At 51.4% G+C, this 18,516-nt stretch overlaps 1 protein-coding gene across 1 annotated transcript in view; it reads left to right on the plus strand.

Moving 5' to 3' along the window:
- LOC147707982 (amine sulfotransferase-like) overlaps positions 1 to 18,516 on the plus strand; it is a 363,481-nt gene that overhangs the window by 299,200 nt on the left and 45,765 nt on the right. The window contains exon 5 of the mRNA XM_086925269.1: positions 17,490 to 17,673. Within this exon, the coding sequence (XP_086781395.1) occupies positions 17,490 to 17,673 (184 nt within the window). The remainder of the gene's footprint in view (positions 1 to 17,489; positions 17,674 to 18,516) is intronic.

Consider the following 18,516-nt stretch of genomic DNA (forward strand, 5'->3'; position numbering starts at 1 on the left):
ACTACAACAGCCATATCTTTCCCAGACCGGAATCAAGCATCCGAGGACCGGACCGGTTTCGAGGTAACACCTCTCATCAGCCCGGCTAGCTTGACTCCAGTGGTGTGGAGGCTCTGGGACCCACGTCTGAGCTACCCCAGTACACTCAGGGAGAAAATTACAAAAAACAATTTGATGGACAGAATGTAGATCAATGTCTTACATTCACCCCAGTACAAGGATCTGGGCCCAAATCCATCGTTCTGGGAAGGACATGGCTTTTGTAGTTCGGACTGGACTGTTCCCATGAGGCACAGGGTCAGAGCTGATTTGCATATCGCTATTGTCTAACCCAGGGTGGTGTGGAGTGCAAAAAAACGATGGATTTGAGCCCAGATATTTGGACTGGGATGAATGTGTGACATTGATCCACATTCGGTCCATCACCTGTTTTGTTTGCAAATACCGCCATAAGTGCGCTGGGGATGCTCAGACGTGGGTCCCAGGCACTCCACACCACTGGAGTCAAGCTAGCCGGGCTGATGAGAGGTGTTACCTCGAAACCGGTCCGGTCCTCGGATGCTTGATTCCGTTCTGGGAAGGACATGGCTTTTGTAGTTCGGACTGGACTGTTCCCATGGGGCACAGGGTCAGAGCTGATTTGCATATCGCCATTGTCTAACCCAGGGTGGTGTGGAGTGCAAAAAAACGATGGATTTGAGCCCAGATCTTTGGACTGGGATGAATGTGTGACATTGATCCACATTCGGTCCATCACCTGTTTTGTTTGCAAATACCGCCATAAGTGCGCTGGGGATGCTCAGACGTGGGTCCCAGGCACTCCACACCACTGGAGTCAAGCTAGCCAGGCTGATGAGAGGTGTTACCTCGAAACCGGTCCGGTCCTCGGATGCTTGATTCCGTTCTGGGAAGGACATGGCTTTTGTAGTTCGGACTGGACTGTTCCCATGGGGCACAGGGTCAGAGCTGATTTGCATATCGCCATTGTCTAACCCAGGGTGGTGTGGAGTGCAAAAAAACGATGGATTTGAGCCCAGATCTTTGGACTGGGATGAATGTGTGACATTGATCCACATTCGGTCCATCACCTGTTTTGTTTGCAAATACCACCATAAGTGCGCTGGGGATGCTCAGACGTGGGTCCCAGGCACTCCACACCACTGGAGTCAAGCTAGCCGGGCTGATGAGAGGTGTTACCTCGAAACCGGTCCGGTCCTCGGATGCTTGATTCCGTTCTGGGAAGGACATGGCTTTTGTAGTTCGGACTGGACTGTTCCCATGGGGCACAGGGTCAGAGCTGATTTGCATATCGCCATTGTCTAACCCAGGGTGGTGTGGAGTGCAAAAAAACGATGGATTTGAGCCCAGATCTTTGGACTGGGATGAATGTGTGACATTGATCCACATTCGGTCCATCACCTGTTTTGTTTGCAAATACCGCCATAAGTGCGCTGGGGATGCTCAGACGTGGGTCCCAGGCACTCCACAACACTGGAGTCAAGCTAGCCGGGCTGATGAGAGGTGTTACCTCGAAACCGGTCCGGTCCTCGGATGCTTGATTCCGTTCTGGAAAGGACATGGCTTTTGTAGTTCGGACTGGACTGTTCCCATGGGGCACAGGGTCAGAGCTGATTTGCATATCGCCATTGTCTAACCCAGGGTGGTGTGGAGTCCAAAAAAACGATGGATTTGAGCCCAGATCTTTGGACTGGGATGAATGTGTGACATTGATCCACATTCGGTCCATCACCTGTTTTGTTTGCAAATACCACCATAAGTGCGCTGGGGATGCTCAGACGTGGGTTCCAGGTACTCCACACCACTGGAGTCAAGCTAGCCGGGCTGATGAGAGGTGTTACCTCGAAACCGGTCCGGTCCTCGGATGCTTGATTCCGTTCTGGGAAGGACATGGCTTTTGTAGTTCGGACTGGACTGTTCCCATGGGGCACAGGGTCAGAGCTGATTTGCATATCGCCATTGTCTAACCCAGGGTGGTGTGGAGTGCAAAAAAACGATGGATTTGAGCCCAGATCTTTGGACTGGGATGAATGTGTGACATTGATCCACATTCGGTCCATCACCTGTTTTGTTTGCAAATACCGCCATAAGTGCGCTGGGGATGCTCAGACGTGGGTCCCAGGCACTCCACACCACTGGAGTCAAGCTAGCCGGGCTGATGAGAGGTGTTACCTCGAAACCGGTCCAGTCCTCGGATGCTTGATTCCGTTCTGGGAAGGACATGGCTTTTGTAGTTCGGACTGGACTGTTCCCATGGGGCACAGGGTCAGAGCTGATTTGCATATCGCCATTGTCTAACCCAGGGTGGTGTGGAGTGCAAAAAAACAATGGATTTGAGCCCAGATCTTTGGACTGGGATGAATGTGTGACATTGATCCACATTCGGTCCATCACCTGTTTTGTTTGCAAATACCGCCATAAGTGCGCTGGGGATGCTCAGACGTGGGTCCCAGGCACTCCACACCACTGGAGTCAAGCTAGCCAGGCTGATGAGAGGTGTTACCTCGAAACCGGTCCGGTCCTCGGATGCTTGATTCCGTTCTGGAAAGGACATGGCTTTTGTAGTTCGGACTGGACTGTTCCCATGGGGCACAGGGTCAGAGCTGATTTGCATATCGCCATTGTCTAACCCAGGGTGGTGTGGAGTGCAAAAAAACGATGGATTTGAGCCCAGATCTTTGGACTGGGATGAATGTGTGACATTGATCCACATTCGGTCCATCACCTGTTTTGTTTGCAAATACCACCATAAGTGCGCTGGGGATGCTCAGACGTGGGTCCCAGGTACTCCACACCACTGGAGTCAAGCTAGCCGGGCTGATGAGAGGTGTTACCTCGAAACCGGTCCGGTCCTCGGATGCTTGATTCCGTTCTGGGAAGGACATGGCTTTTGTAGTTCGGACTGGACTGTTCCCATGGGGCACAGGGTCAGAGCTGATTTGCATATCGCCATTGTCTAACCCAGGGTGGTGTGGAGTGCAAAAAAACGATGGATTTGAGCCCAGATCTTTGGACTGGGATGAATGTGTGACATTGATCCACATTCGGTCCATCACCTGTTTTGTTTGCAAATACCACCATAAGTGCGCTGGGGATGCTCAGACGTGGGTCCCAGGCACTCCACACCACTGGAGTCAAGCTAGCCGGGCTGATGAGAGGTGTTACCTCGAAACCGGTCCGGTCCTCGGATGCTTGATTCCGTTCTGGGAAGGACATGGCTTTTGTAGTTCGGACTGGACTGTTCCCATGGGGCACAGGGTCAGAGCTGATTTGCATATCGCCATTGTCTAACCCAGGGTGGTGTGGAGTGCAAAAAAACGATGGATTTGAGCCCAGATCTTTGGACTGGGATGAATGTGTGACATTGATCCACATTCGGTCCATCACCTGTTTTGTTTGCAAATACCGCTACGATGCCAGCACCCTCATTGCACTCAACCATGGACACACCCCCAACTGCTACAAGGCCCCCCCAAGCGCACACACTGCCCTTTCACATTCCAGAACTGCAACTTCTCCTGCTACAACGCAGAGACCACCACAGCAACGAACACAACCAACTACGATGCATCCTGCTCAACACCCGCTCCGCACGCAAGCACGCCGTCGAGCTCTGGGACCTGCTCACCACCACTCCACCATACATCGCCTTCTTGACCGAGACCTGGATGAACGATGCCTCCACCCCAGACATCACAGTGGCCATCCACGACGGATACAAGATCTCGCGCAGAGACCGCACCAATGGAGCCGGGGGAGGCCTCGCCATGATCCACAAGAACACAATCAAGGTCTCCACCAACACCGATGACACCCTTGCCACTGCCAAACACATGCACTTCAAGATCCACACCGACCCCAAGACCACCCTCAGAGGCACCCTCATCTACAGACCACCAGGCCCACGTCCCCAATTCTGCAACTCCATTGCCGACTTTATCAGCACGCACGCCCTGACCTCCACCAACTACATCCTGCTCGGCGACCTGAACTACCACATAGAAAACAACAACGACTGCAACTCCTCCACCCTGATCGACAACCTCGCCACCCTCGACTGAGACAGATCGTCACTACCCCGACCCACATCGCCGGTCACACGCTCGACGCCATCTTCACCGCCAGCCCCCACGTTTCCTTCAGCCACACTTCTAAGCTCACCTGGACCGACCACCACTGCGTCAACTTCACCTTCCAGAAACCCCTCTGCCACCATCGCACTCTACAGATCCCCCACCGACGCTGGGGAAAAGTCACCAAGGAACGACTAGAAAAACACACCTCGCACTCAACCCACCGACCAGCCCCACCAACCCCGAGGAGGGTGCCCGCACCCTCAGACTCTGGATGGAGGACTGCGCCAACACCGTAGCACCCATGAAACAACCCACTGACAGAGACACCAGCCAGAGTGCCAACTGGTTCACCCCGGAGCTCCTAGCATCCAAGCGCACCTGCCGGAAACTGGAGGATATCTGGCTTAACGACAGAATACCTGCCAACCGCACAGCTCACAAAGACGCCATCCGCAACCATCGACACCTCATCAGGACCACCAAAAAAGCCTCATTCAAAGACCGCCTCGACCACAACGCACACAAAAGCAAAGAGCTATTCAACATCGTGAAAGAGCTCTCCTCCCCCAGCTCCTGCGCCTACGACATCCCACCATCACAAGCCCTGTGCAACACCCTCGCTGCCTTCTTCCACCTCAAGATCACCGACATCCACAACAGCTTCACCCCCCGGACTCACCCCACGGACCCCGCCACAACGAACACCCCGAGCCCCACCGACCACGAACCCCTGACCACTTGGACCAACGTGAGCAACGAAGACAACCAGGACCATGAGCACCATCCACTCAGGCTCCCCATCTGACACGCTCCCCCACCACATCGCCAACAAAGCCGTCAGCATCATCGCACACCACCTGCGTAACATCATCAATCTCTCCTTCGAGACCGCTACCTTCCCGAAGAGCTGGAAACACACAGAGATCAACGCCCTCCTGAATAAAACCCAAGGCTAACCCAAGCGACCTCATGAACTTCCGGCCCATCTCCCTGCTTCGGTTCCCTGTGTAAGTCATGGAAACAATCGTCAACAACCAGCTCATCCGCTACCTACAAGACAACAGCATCCTGGACCCCTCCCAGTTAGGCTTACACAGCAACTACAGCACTGAGACCGCCCTCATCGGCGCCACAGATGACATCAGAATCCTACTCGACAGCGGCAAGACAGCGGCCCTCATCCTCCTGGACCTCTCTGCCGCCTTCGACACCGTTGGCCACCACACACTGCGCACACACCTCTACGATGCAGGGAGCCGAGACAAGGCCCTGTACTGGACCACCTCCTTCCTAACCGACATAACCCAGAAAGTCTGCCTCCCCCCGTTCCACTCCGGATCCACCACTACCATCTGCGGCGTCCCCCAGGGATCCTCACTCAGCCCGACTCTGTTCAACGTCTACATGGCCCCCCTCGCTCGCATCGCCAGACTACACGACCTCAACATAATCTCCTACGCCGACGACACCCAGCTGATCCTCTCCCTCACCAAAGACCCCCTCACCGCCAAATCCAACCTACACCAGGGCATGAAGGCCGTTGCTGAATGAATGGAGGCAAGCCAACTCAAACTGAACACGGACAAGACAGAGGTCCTCATCTTCGGACCCAAATCCCTCCGCGTGGGACGACTCCTGGTGGCCAGCATCACTGGGAACCCCCCAGCACCAACCAACCACACACGCAACCTAGGGATCATCCTCAATTCAGCTCAGCAAGTCAACGCAGTCTTCTCCTCCTGCTTCCACACTCTCCGCATGCTCTGCAAGATCTACAGATGGATCCCGATGGACACACGGAAAACCTTCACCCACGCCGTCGTCAGCAGCTGACTCGACTACGGAAACGCCCTCTACTCCGGAGCCACGTCCAAACTCATCAACAGACTCCAAAGAATCCAGAATGCCTCCGCACGCCTGATCCTCAACATCCCACACCGTGACCACATCACCCCGCACCTGGGAGACCTGCACTGGCTCCCCGTCAACAAAAGAATCACATTCAAACTCATGACCCACGCACACAAGGCACTCCACAACACCCGCCCAGCCTACCTCAATGACAGACTCTCCTTCTACGTACCCAACAGGAACTCCACTCCGCCGACCTATCCCTGGCCGCCGTCCTGCACATCCACAGGACCACTTCCGGGTGCAGATCCTTCTCCCACCGCGCCACCAAGTCCTGGAACGCCCTCCCCCTCCTCCTACGACAGACCACAGACCTCCCAGCATTCAGAAGACTGCTCAAGACCTGGCTCTTCGACCACTAGCTGCAGCGCCCCCCCCCCCCAGCGCCTTGAGACCCTAGCAGGTAAGCAGTGCGCTTTACAAATTCCCTGATTGGTTGGTTGGTTGCTCCAGCCACCCTCCACACAGTGAACACCAGGCAATCATCCACCTGGTATCACGCTACCACAAACACACCCATGGCAGCTTCTCAGACTGTGTGTGCAACTCATCCTGGCAACACGACGTAGCCCCACATAACAGTGCATCTACATACAACCAGGTCATGTACCTCGTACAGCACACACACAGCTTCCAGCAACACCACATTATACTCGTTACCACGTCAACACAACAGCACCACACATCACCTTCATTACTGTAACGTGGTAGTATGCAACATCAGCACACCACTTCTACATAGCCATCACAGACGGATAGTCAAAAACCCCCAGGGACCACACACCAAAACCAGGATTATGATTGTTCCACCTTAACGAGGTACACCCTCAGAATCACATACAACACCAAGGACACACTCCGCATTGTCAAACATCTGCACATCCGGTATCACACCAACAGCCTGACCACCCTCATTGTAACTATCATCTACAGCTCTCCAATCCTACACACACAATTTGGCTAAGCCATCTATCAAACAATCAATCTATTAATTTTTTGAGGGCCCTACCCACCCGTGAGGGTCTCAATGCGCTAGGGGGGGCTGCTACAGAATGAAAATCCAGGTCTTGAGAAGTCATCTGAAGGCCAGCAGGTCCTGGGTCTGTTGTAGCCTTGTGGGGAGGGTGTTCCAGGTCTTTGAGGCAAGGTAGGAGAAGGATCGGTCACTGACGGTGGTTTTCCGGAAGTGAGGGACTGTGGCAAGAGCGAGGTTTGTAGAGCGGAGTCTGTGGGTGGGTGTGTAGAAGCTGAGTTGGTTGTTATGGTATGCTGGTCCGGCGTGGTTAGGAGCTTTGTGTGTGTGGATGATGAGTTTTGAGGGGATCCTGTTGACAGGGAGCTAGTGGAGGCCTCTCAGGTGTGTGTGATGTGGGCGTGTTGGGGAATTCGACGATCATACGTGACGAGGCGTTCTGGATGCGTTTCAGAGTCTCATGAGTTTGGTTGTTGTAGCTGCATAGGGGGCGTTCTCGTAATCCAGTGAGCTTGTGGAGAGGGCCCAGATGACTGTTTCTCACGTGTTTGAGGTGATCCATTTGAAGATCCTGCGGGGCATTCAGAGGGTGTTGAAGCAGGAAGCTGATATGGCGTTGTCCTGCTTGGTCAAGGTGAGGGAGGATTTGAGGATGACCCATAGGTTGCGTGCATCGTTGGTGGGTTCTGGGGCTGTTCCTAGCGATGTTGGCCAACAGGAGTCGTCACAGGCTGAGGTGGTGGGGCCGGGGATAAGGTCCTCCATTTAGTCAGGATTGTGCTTCAGCCTGCTGTCCTTCATCCATTTGGCAACAGCCTTCATTCTTCTATGGAGGTTTCCTTTGGCAGTGTGCGCTTCTTCGGTGAGGGATATGATCAGCTGTATGTAATTGGCGTAGGAGCTGATGTTGAGGCTATGTTGTAGTGCAACATGGGTGAGTGGTGCCATGTGGATATTGATCAACGTCGGGCTGAGGGATGATCCCTGTGGGACGCTGAGGATGGTCTCAGTGGTCTTGGAATGGAAGTGTGGGAGGCAGACGCTCTGGGCTCTGCCGGAGAGGAAGGATGTGGCCATGGCCAGGTCAATCTCTTGGATTCCGACATCATGGATGCGTGCTGTTAGGGTGTCTTGGCAGACTGGTGATAGGTCCAGAAGGATGAGGGCGGCTGTTTCTCCTTTGTCCATGAGGATGCTAATGTCGTTGTTGGCGGTGATGAGGGCCGTGTCCGTGCTGTGGCTGCTGCATAATCCAGACCGGGATGGTCCCATGATGTTGTTGTCTTTGAGGTAGTGGGTCAGCAGTCTGTTGACGATCTTCTATGTGACCTTTTCTGTGAAGGGGAGATGGCCCTGAAGTTCTTGAGGTATTTGTGGTCCGCATTTTTTATATTCACTAAAACGTTGATCTCAGCATTCTCCCAGATCCCACTGAAGGTAGCTGTCTCGAAGGAGATGTTGATTGTTTTTGGGAGAAGGGGTGCGCTGGCTTAGCTGGATTTGTTGAAAATGTTGAGAAGCCATGTGTCAGATGGGGATCCGGAGTGGATGGACTCCATGGCCCTGATGGTGTCTTCGTTGCTGACGTTGTACCAGGCGGTGAGGTCATTTTTGTAGGTGTTGGTCTAAGGGGGGAGGTGGACTTGTTTGTGTGCTGGGGGTAGTGGAGTGCAAGCTGTTGTGGATGTCGATGATCTTACGGTGTAAGAAGGTGGACAGTGAGTCACACAGGTCTTGCAATGGTGCTATGTCATTGGGGTTATAGGTGGGAGTTGTGAGTTCAATCACAATGTTGATGTGCTGTTTGCTGTTGTGTGCATTGCTGTCTAGGCTGTCCTGATGAGTTGGCGGTGTCTGCGTGTGGCGCTCTTGTGTGCAGTGTAGCTGTATGGTGTTTGGTTGCAGAGCCAGCTCCTCTACAGCTTCCGACAGGTGCACTTGGAGGTCCTGAGGTCTTTGGTGAACCATGCGCCTATGTTGTTGTAGAGATAGGTGATGGAAGTCTTGTGTGTGGGGAGGGTGTCGGCGCAGTCGTTGATCCACTGTTTAAGCTTGATGGCAGTCGGGGTAGGTGTGGTCAGCGGGTGGTCCCAGGGCGAGGGTGGCGGTCAGTTAGTCCATGGTGGCCTTACACCAGCAGCAGCGTGGCATGTGCTGTGTGCGGGGTGGTGTGGTGGGTTTACTGAAGATGAAGTGGAGGTATCTGTGGTCTGGCCAGTGGTGTTCGGTGGTGGTTGAAGGAGACGTGTGGAGTGCGGAGAAGATGGGATCCTGTGTGTGTCCAGCGGTGTGGGTGGGTGTTGTCATGAGTAGTTTTAATCCGAGGTTGACGAGGTTGTCGATCATGGCAGTGGAGTTTGCGTCGTTGTTGTACTCAAGCTGGAGGTTCATGCCCCCAAGGAGTATGTAATCCGTGTAGCCGAGGGCGTGCGTGCTGATGAGGTCAGGGATGGAGTTGATGGATTGTGGTCGGGGTCCAGGTGGTCTGTCGATGTGTGTTCCTCTGAGGGTGTTGTTGGCGCCAATGTGGATCTGTACGTGCATGTGCTAGGCGGTGTGTAGGGTGTCGTTGGTGTTGGTAGTGACTCTGGGAGTGGTCATTAGGATGATGGTGATTCCTCATACCACTCTGTTGGTGGGTTGTCTGCGGGAGATCTTATAGCCTTCTGGGATGGCTATGTCCAGCCTGGTCGAAGTCAATGACACCAGCCAGCCCAACTACAGCAAGAACCTCTACACAGGTACAAGTACCAGACTCCAGGAGTACTTGTGCAACTCAAGGGTGCATGCACACACCTCATCCTCAACATCCCCTGCTACTGCCACATGACCATCCACCTGAGATACCTACAATAGTCCCACAGTCAACTGCAGGTTCACCTTCATACTCCGCAGCCACACTCAGTAGGTACTCCACAGGCCCAGGCCAATAAACTAATATGGACATCTACCATCCAACACCCCGTTGCCCGCAGTCCGTCCTGCCACCCTTGGCCTGGGCACCATTCATGACATCCACAGTACAACTGCATGCAGCAGATAGTTCTCATATCTCCAGACACAGATCCTGGTACTCCCTCCATGGGCACCTACATATTACCCATGATCTGTACACCTCCAAGTGACTCTTCTGTACCTGTCTGTAATTGTAGTATTGCAAGCCACCCCCCTTCTGCATTTTGTGACCATCACAGGTGTGTATTGCCATCCATGTATGTAGTTGTTGGAATATTGTGACCTATGTGTGTCCTCAACCGGACTCATATCCCAGTGTGTAGATGGCTGCAGTTTGTTCAACACTCTGGCATTTTTTACATGTCCCCACACATATGCTTTTTCATCTGGGTACAAAACGTCTCCACCACTGCATATTATGTTATTTATTTTATTTTGTGATCTTGTGCGTGAAACGTGAGTAGGTGCTGTACAAAAAGTGGGGGCATCCAAAGTTCACAGCTGGAGATGTGATGCCTTACAGTTTGAGTCAACAGAGTCCAGGCCACAGTGCTTGGCATCATTGGACACACTGCGACCAGCAAGTCCATGTGGTAGAGTCAATAAGGTGATGCTGTTGCACACAAAGGCAAGATGTCAGACCAGGTGACCTGTGCATAGCCCACTGCCTCACAACGTCTTAGCCGTGGACGACCCACCTTCCTTGGGGGACCCTCACGTGCAGGCCTTGACGATGCCTGGGATGCTCCGTCAGACAAATCCTCCTCCTCTTCCCTCCCTGTGTCTGGTGTTGTTCTTTGCCTTGATGTTTCTGGACTGGTGACACAGGGAGCGTGCTGCATGTTGACAGCAATCTGATAGAGTGATTGGCTTATTTCCCTATGCACTGTCAAGAGCTCATCCAGTCTTGCCTCCATCCGTCCCTGGTGTCGTTCTTGACTGGCATGTTGCTCGACCTGATGACTTTTAATTTGGTTGAGGGCCTCCACTATTTGGCTGAACTCCCTGGTGTCCCGCCGGTATACCTTCGTGATGTTTTGGAGTTCTAGCATACAGGGCCCTGCAGTTTGTTGGTCAGATTCTCGCCTCCGCCTTGCGCCACTCCTACCACCCCTGCCAAAATGAGCCTGGTCTGCGCTTGTGGGCACATGGGATCGACGGGATCCATGAGTGATGGCAGTGGTGGTGTTGTCTGCCACCTCCTGGGTGCCCGGCGAACCTTGTCCCTCATTATCAGACTGGCTCTGTTGTGGATTATGGTCAGGGCTCCGAGCTGTCTGCTGGGATGTGGCGGGAATGGGTGTGGTGGTTGGCACAGATGTGTCTGATCCAGCTGCTGCATGGGTTTGGGATCCAGAGGGGCCAGGTTGGTTGGGGTCAACCGCGGTGTGTTGAGAGGCATCGCTGTCCGTGGGGTCAGGGTCCTGCTGAGCCTGGGACTGGGATCCATCTCCCCCTGGTTGGGGGTAGTTTCCACACGTTGCCCTGTGGGTGTGAGAGACAGACACTGTTAATGCACTATCATGCGACGTCCAATTTCGTTATCCATTTTCATTAGCACTGTTCCACCTGCTTTGGATTGTTGTCATGGTTTACTTGTGTATGGGTATGTTGTTGAATCAGATTGACATGTGCTCAGGGGTCATTGACATGTTCGGTACTGTTTACGATGACTGCCACAGCCATTGCTGTGGCTTGTGTCACCAGCACGACACACATCCAGCTGCGCTCTCTGTGTGTCCCAATCTGCACAATGCAACATCAATCCTTATGCCTGGTTCAAGCATGCACAGGGTTTAAATGCAGCATGTTTATGATAGAGACAGAGGAGAAGTTTTTCTAATTTCAGTCAGCAACTTTTGTAACAACCACCCACTGCCAACCCCCCTGGACCAGTACACCTACTTGTGGCACAGGGCTTTAGAACGTGGCACTTCTCAAAGATGCATCACCTTGTCAATGCACAGGTCCATGGTGCTACTTAAGTGCATCCACAGCGTCCATAAGCTGTGGCTACAGCATTGTGTGAGAGGCACAATGGACTTGTGATTCTGCACTGTACTTTTTTATCTTGGTTACGTCATCAGTTCAGTATTTGTTTTGTTGTGTTACATGACGATTGTGACAGTGGTGCACTCCATTGCCTGTCGTCAGAGGCTCTGTTTCTGTAAGGGATGTGTGTGACAGGCCATGCTAGTAATTTCAGTGTGATTTGCAAGTGGACGTCCCTCGTGGTGTGTCTGACCCTTCATGAAGCTTGCTGCCATCCATGACGGTGGTTGTGAGTTCCTGTGCAGGATATCTGACCTTGTCCTGGTGTTTGTGTTTGCACTGGTCACAGGAGGGCCTTGTTCTGCCTACACCAGGGCCCAGTGTCAGCTATCTTGTCAGTACTTTCACACTCCCTGTGCATTGGCATGGTGCATGGGTGTGTACCTGGGCCATATGGGATGAGTGCAGCCTCCTAGCCTACACCTTGCACCCTCTCACTCTCCACCTTCCAGCCTTCTGGCACTCCCTTGCACCCACCCCATACTGTTAGGCACTGCTGGGAGTCATGGCCACCCACCCACATACCACCCCATACTGTTAGGCACTGCTGGGAGTCATGGCCACCCACCCACATACCACCCCCATATTGTTAGGCACTGCTGGGAGTCATGACCACCCACCCCCATACTTTTAGGCACTGCTGGGAGTCATGGCCACCCACCCCTGTACTGTTAGGCACTGCTGGGAGTCATGGCCACCCACCCACATACCACCCCCATACTGTTAGGCACTGCTGGAAGCCATGACCACCCCCCCATACTGTTAGGCACTTCTGGGAGTCATGGCCACCCACCCATATACCACCCCCATACTGTTAGGCACTGCTGGGAGTCATGACCACCCACCCCCATACTGTTAGGCACTGCTGGGAGTCATGGCCACCCACCACCATACTGTTAGGCACCGCTGAGAGTCCTTTGCACCCACCCACATACCACCCACATACTGTTAGGCACTGCTGGGAGTCATGGCAACCCACCCACATACCACCCCCATACTGTTAGGCACTGCTGGGAGTCATGGCCACCCACCCACATACCACCCCCATACTGTTAGGCACTGCTGGGAGTCATGACCATCCACCCCCATACTGTTAGGCACTGCTGGGAGTCATGGCCACCCACCCCCATACTGTTAGGTACTGCTTGGAGTCATGGCCACCCACCCACATACCACCCCATACTGTTAGGCACTGCTGGGAGTCATGACCACCCGCCCCCATACTGTTAGGCACTGCTGGGAGTCATGGCAACCCACCCACATACCACCCCCATACTGTTAGGCACTGCTGGGAGTCATGACCACCCACACCCATACTGTTAGGCACTGCTGGGAGTCATGGCCACCCACCCCCATACTGTTAGGCACTACTGGGAGTCATGGCCACCCACCCACATACCACCCCCATACTGTTAGGCACTGCTGGGGGTCATGACCACTCACCCCCATACTGTTGGGCACTGCTGGGAGTCATGACCACCCACCCCTATACTGATGGGCACTGCTGGGAGTCATGGTCACCCACCCACATACCACCCCCATACTGTTAGGCACTGCTGGGAGTCATAACCACCCACCCCCATACTGTTGGGCACTGCTGAGTCATAGCCAGCCACCCCCATACTGTTGGGCACTGCTGGGAGTCCTCTGCACCCACCCCCATACTGTTAGGCACTGCTGGGAGTCATGACCACCCACTCCCATACTGTTAGGCCCTGCTGGGAGTCCCCCCATGTTACATGAGTTGTTTGGATACTCACCAGGCTCCACTGCTCCTTCAATTCCATGAACTCCCACCGGTGGTAGCAGGGCCATGACTTTCTCCTCCCAGGGCTGGTATTGGGTAGGTCTGCGGGGACTACCACCTCCAGTGTGGTGTGTATTGGCGTAGTCTTCGTCCATCTTCCTCTTGACCATCCTCCGCAGATCGTACCACCTGGCCTGGCAATCACTCTTGGTGCGCCTGATGGGTGCAACAGCATTGACCTTACTGACGATCTTCTCCCACAGGCGTGTTTTTTCTGCAATGCTATTCTGTCTGACCAATGCACCAAACAGCTGTGGCTCAACTCTGATGACTTCATCTGTAAGGATCTCCATCTCCGAGTTAGTGAACTTTGGATTCTTTGTTGTGGTCATGGTGTGGGGTGTATGTGATTGAGGGGTGATGGTGTGTATGGATGAGGGTGTGTGGGTCTGATTGTGTAGGGGGTGGTGTGGGTATGAAATAGGATGTATGTGTGAAGGTGTATGGGTGGAGTTGTTGGTGTCCTGTCAGTGTCTTTGTGCAAATAGGAATGTTGCAATGGATGATGTGTTGTATGTGTGGGCCCTTTTATTGGTCCATTTGTGGGTGTGGCTTATTTTGAATTTTTGGTGGGTGTGTTATAAGGGGTGGGTGTGACTTGGGCCCCCTGTTTGGCTGTTTGGATGTGGTCAGGACATTGTTTTAAAATGGTGTGTACACAGGAGACATGTTGTGTGGTGTTGTGCAACTAGTTTTCACACTCCTTGTGCTGGTTTAGGGGTTCGCGTGCTTTATTAGTGGGGGGTGTACGTTTCGTTTTTGTTGGTGCTGCTGGCTCTTACAGGACATTTTTGGGGTGTTCGCGTAAGCTTCATTGACTGGTGTGCGGTTCGTATTTGTTGGTGCGGCTGGCTGATACGTGCCGTTTTCGGGGTGGGGGTTCGTGTACACTTTATTGATTGGTGTGCGGCTCGTATTTGTTGTTGCGGCTGGCTGATACGTGACGTTTTTGGGGTGGGGGTTCGCGTGCGCTTTATTGACTGGTATGCGGTTCGTATTTGTTGGTGTGGCTCGCTCATATGTGCCGTTTATCGGGGTGGGGGTTCGTGTACGCTTTATTGAGTGGTGTGCGCTTCGTATTTGTTGGTGCGGCTGGCTGATACGCGACGTTTTCGGGTGGGGGTTCGCGTACGCTTTATTGATTGGTGTGCGGTTCGTATTTGTTGGTGCGGCTGGCTGATACGTGCCGTTTTCAGGGTGGGGGTTCGTGTACGCTTTATTGAGTGGTGTGCGGTTCATATTTGTTGGTGTGGCTGGCTGATACATGATGTTTTCGGGGTGGGGGTAAGCGTACGCTTTATTGAGTGGTGTGCGGTTCGTATTTGTTGGTGCGGCTCGCTCATACAAGACGTTTTTGGGGTGGGAGTTCGTGTACGCTTTATTGATTGGTGTGCGGTTCGTGTTTGTTGGTGCGGCTCGCTCATACGCGATGTTTTTTATACGAATCATGCTTTAGGCACGACTAGGTTTGCCCGTACAAATCGCGTACTCGGTCCCCGGTCTGGATCGTACTTGTTTGGTCGTACGGCATGTTTACAAATCATACGGTTTGGGTCCCGACACCTTTTCGTACGGGTCTTCCATTATGGTTTGTACGGTTCGCTGATATTCGGACGTATTTACGGGATACGGATCGTACTACGCAGTTCGGACGGTCTTTTTCCATTCGTACGGAGACGGCTACAAATACGAGTCGTATGACTTAATTTTTCCCGAATCAGAATCGGCTCCAAAGTGGGACTCGGGGAGGGGTGTTACATTTTATTTAGCACTGTAGTTTGAAACCACTGTTTTTAACTTTTTTATACTGATTGTTTCTACTGTAAAGATTTTAATAATTATATCGTTAATAAAAAAAATTCTATTTCAAAGCGCTTTCTATGGACATCTGTAATGTGTGCATTTATTTTTCCTTTTTTTAATATTACTTTTAGTTATTTTCGGTGTACATTTTTGTGCTAGTAGTTATTCAACTTTCACTTTTATTTCTACGTGATTCACTTGCAGAACTTGTGTGCAGTCATGTATAGTGTGTGACTTTATTGCAAGGCTTGGCAGGAGTAGATTTGACCACGTTTGGGCTGTAATTGTGGTTGTAACTTTAGCAAGTTACAACTGACTTATCTTTTTGCGTTTGGGTTTTTATGTTTGCATCTTCCTCCCTGGGGCCTTCCTTAATTTCTTTTTTTTCCTTCCATTTTGCAGTAGATATTCCCCACTTTCCAGCCACTCCTCTTGACCACTTCCTTAATCACACCTACAACATACAACAATGTGTGCGTAGTTCAACTCTGTTTCTCAGTGGAGAATTCCATACAGAAAGTTTAATGCCAGTGTAAGCATGGATTAACCCTGCATCTGGGGGGCAAATTGCATATTTGACTATGTGAATCTGTACTAAATGCAGAGTCTGAATGGTCTATTAGGCAATCTAGCTGTGCCAGAATGGCTGGTCTGATTGGTCAGTGTGGGATATTTTTTCTTGCTGTTTGTGAGACTGTTTTATGTCCCTGTTGGGCTCGTTTTTACAGTTGGTTTTCCTGATATTACCACAATCATTGCCTACAGCAAGAACAAATGCATCTCCCATACCTTGCAAAACAGATTGGGGCTGATTACTATGTTGGGCGTCCGCCTGCCACCATATTGGTCTGGAAACGCTCGACCCTAAAGTCGGCAGTTCTGACCTCAGGATTAGGATGCTACCGCCCATAGGGCGGTCGCAAACATTAATTATCCAATGAAAGCTTGTGCAGCGGGCAGAAAAGGCCCGCAGCACAAGCTTCCATTGAAAAATGGTTCTTTGTGAACATCCCTGCACTGTATGGCAGGCACCATGCGGTGCCTGCCACACTGTGCAGGGATTTTTAGGGGTACACCATGGGTGCCCCCCAGGACCCATACTGGAGTTCCAGGGGGGAAAAGGTCCTGCTGGGGGCCCCCAAAGTCATTTTCCAACAGCCTTTCCATGTCGGAAAGGTCAACATGGAAAGGCTGTCGGAAAATGAAATCATGATCCCGACGGCGGGGCTGCAGTCATCATGGGATGATGAGCATTTTCCAATGCTTTGACAGGCTCAAGGAGCCCTTCGAAACAGCAGCGGAAGGTCCCTTCACCTGAAGCCTCCACCTGTTGCATGGCAGTGAGGCGGGAGGACCGCAGGGGCAGATGTCAATGTGCCATTGGTGTCTGTCCCACCGACATCGTAATTAGGCCCTATGTATTTACAAACGTGGACCACTTCTTTAGCTATGTTATTCACTATTGGGGACCACTTTTATTTTGTTGTCAAGGTCTATTTTTCTTCTCAGCCCACACCAGACTAAACGAGTACTACGCTACTTATTAGAAAATGCCTTTATGAAGGCACCCCCCCCCCCCCCCCCGCCCCAACATGTTTTCTGCATTTAAAAGTATGCCTGGGTTATTATCAAAGTTTACACTTTGTGAGATACAGATGATGGTTTCTAGATAAATCACTGGTTTGTGTAGAGCACTTGTGATGCAAAGTAAACACCTGTCACATAATTTTGATTTTGCATCTGTGTTTTGTGGAAGTAGCTTATTGTCGGGCTTCCAAAAGTAATACAGGGAAGTTATAGATCTTTGAGGGTGCAATTTATAAATAACGAAGTAAACTGAGTTCTGTTCCACCCAATGAAAAAACACTACTGATGTAGTAATTAATCATTTTAGGATCTGCGAGGTGCTGTACTGAAGATATGTAATTTTGTGGGAAAAACGCTTGATGATCAAACGGTTGACGCCATTGTGGAACGAGCAACATTTAAGACCATGAAAACAGATCTGCTGGCAAATTTAGAGTACATGGGAAATGAGCTGATACAAAGCACGGAAAAATTGACTTTCCTTCGCAAAGGTAACTGAGAAAGCAACAGCAAGTTTGATGTTTCCTAATTATTCAATTTGAAAGTCGCAAAAGGAAATGTACTAATGTGTCTCAGACACATTTTGCGTTTCCCAGTGGGATTGCAGATTTCCTGCCTCGTCAATATTCATGAGGCAGGCTACAATTTTTTTTTAAATACAGCCCGGTTTATTTAAAGCAAATCAGGATGTGTTTCAAAAACAAAAATTAAATGTGTCAGTTTAATTTTTTTTAAAGTAGGCAGTGGTCCGTGGGAACACTGGCTGGTCTTAAAAAAGTTTGACTGCCAATTAAAAAGGAGAAAGGGCCCCATGGGAATCCCTTTTTGTTTGTATGTGGCTTACCACCTACTTGAAGTAGCCAGTACACTGTGATTGTTTTGCAACAGCATTCTGGTAACAAAACAGCCGTCCATCCCCCAGCGACTCGCTATTAGAACATCCTTGACACACCCCTTCCTAATAGGTGACTAACTCACAAAATAGGGTTGACCGTTTTTAGCGGCTGCAAACGACCCAAATCTCCATTTGCCACTGCTAAAAACGGTCATAAATATGGCCCTACGTTACTTTCTAGCTAGGCTTGATCTCAATAGGCACCTGCACATTTACTCACAGGTGCCCCTTCTCAATTTTTCTTTCAAATTAAGGGTCAGGCCAATTTTGTGGATATTTGCTAATAGTTGTGATTTGTGGCTTCTGCTGGACAGTTTCCACAAATCGCTTGTTTTTTAGAACAGAATGCAACACAACGTGCGCAACATAAGATAAAATATTGGATTGCTTTTCTAAGAAAATAAAAAATGGGAGTCAGGTGAAAAAAGTATTTTTTTTT

Source organism: Lissotriton vulgaris, chromosome 6 (genome assembly GCF_964263255.1).
Source record: "Lissotriton vulgaris chromosome 6, aLisVul1.2, whole genome shotgun sequence".
Classification (NCBI taxonomy): domain Eukaryota; kingdom Metazoa; phylum Chordata; class Amphibia; order Caudata; family Salamandridae; genus Lissotriton; species Lissotriton vulgaris.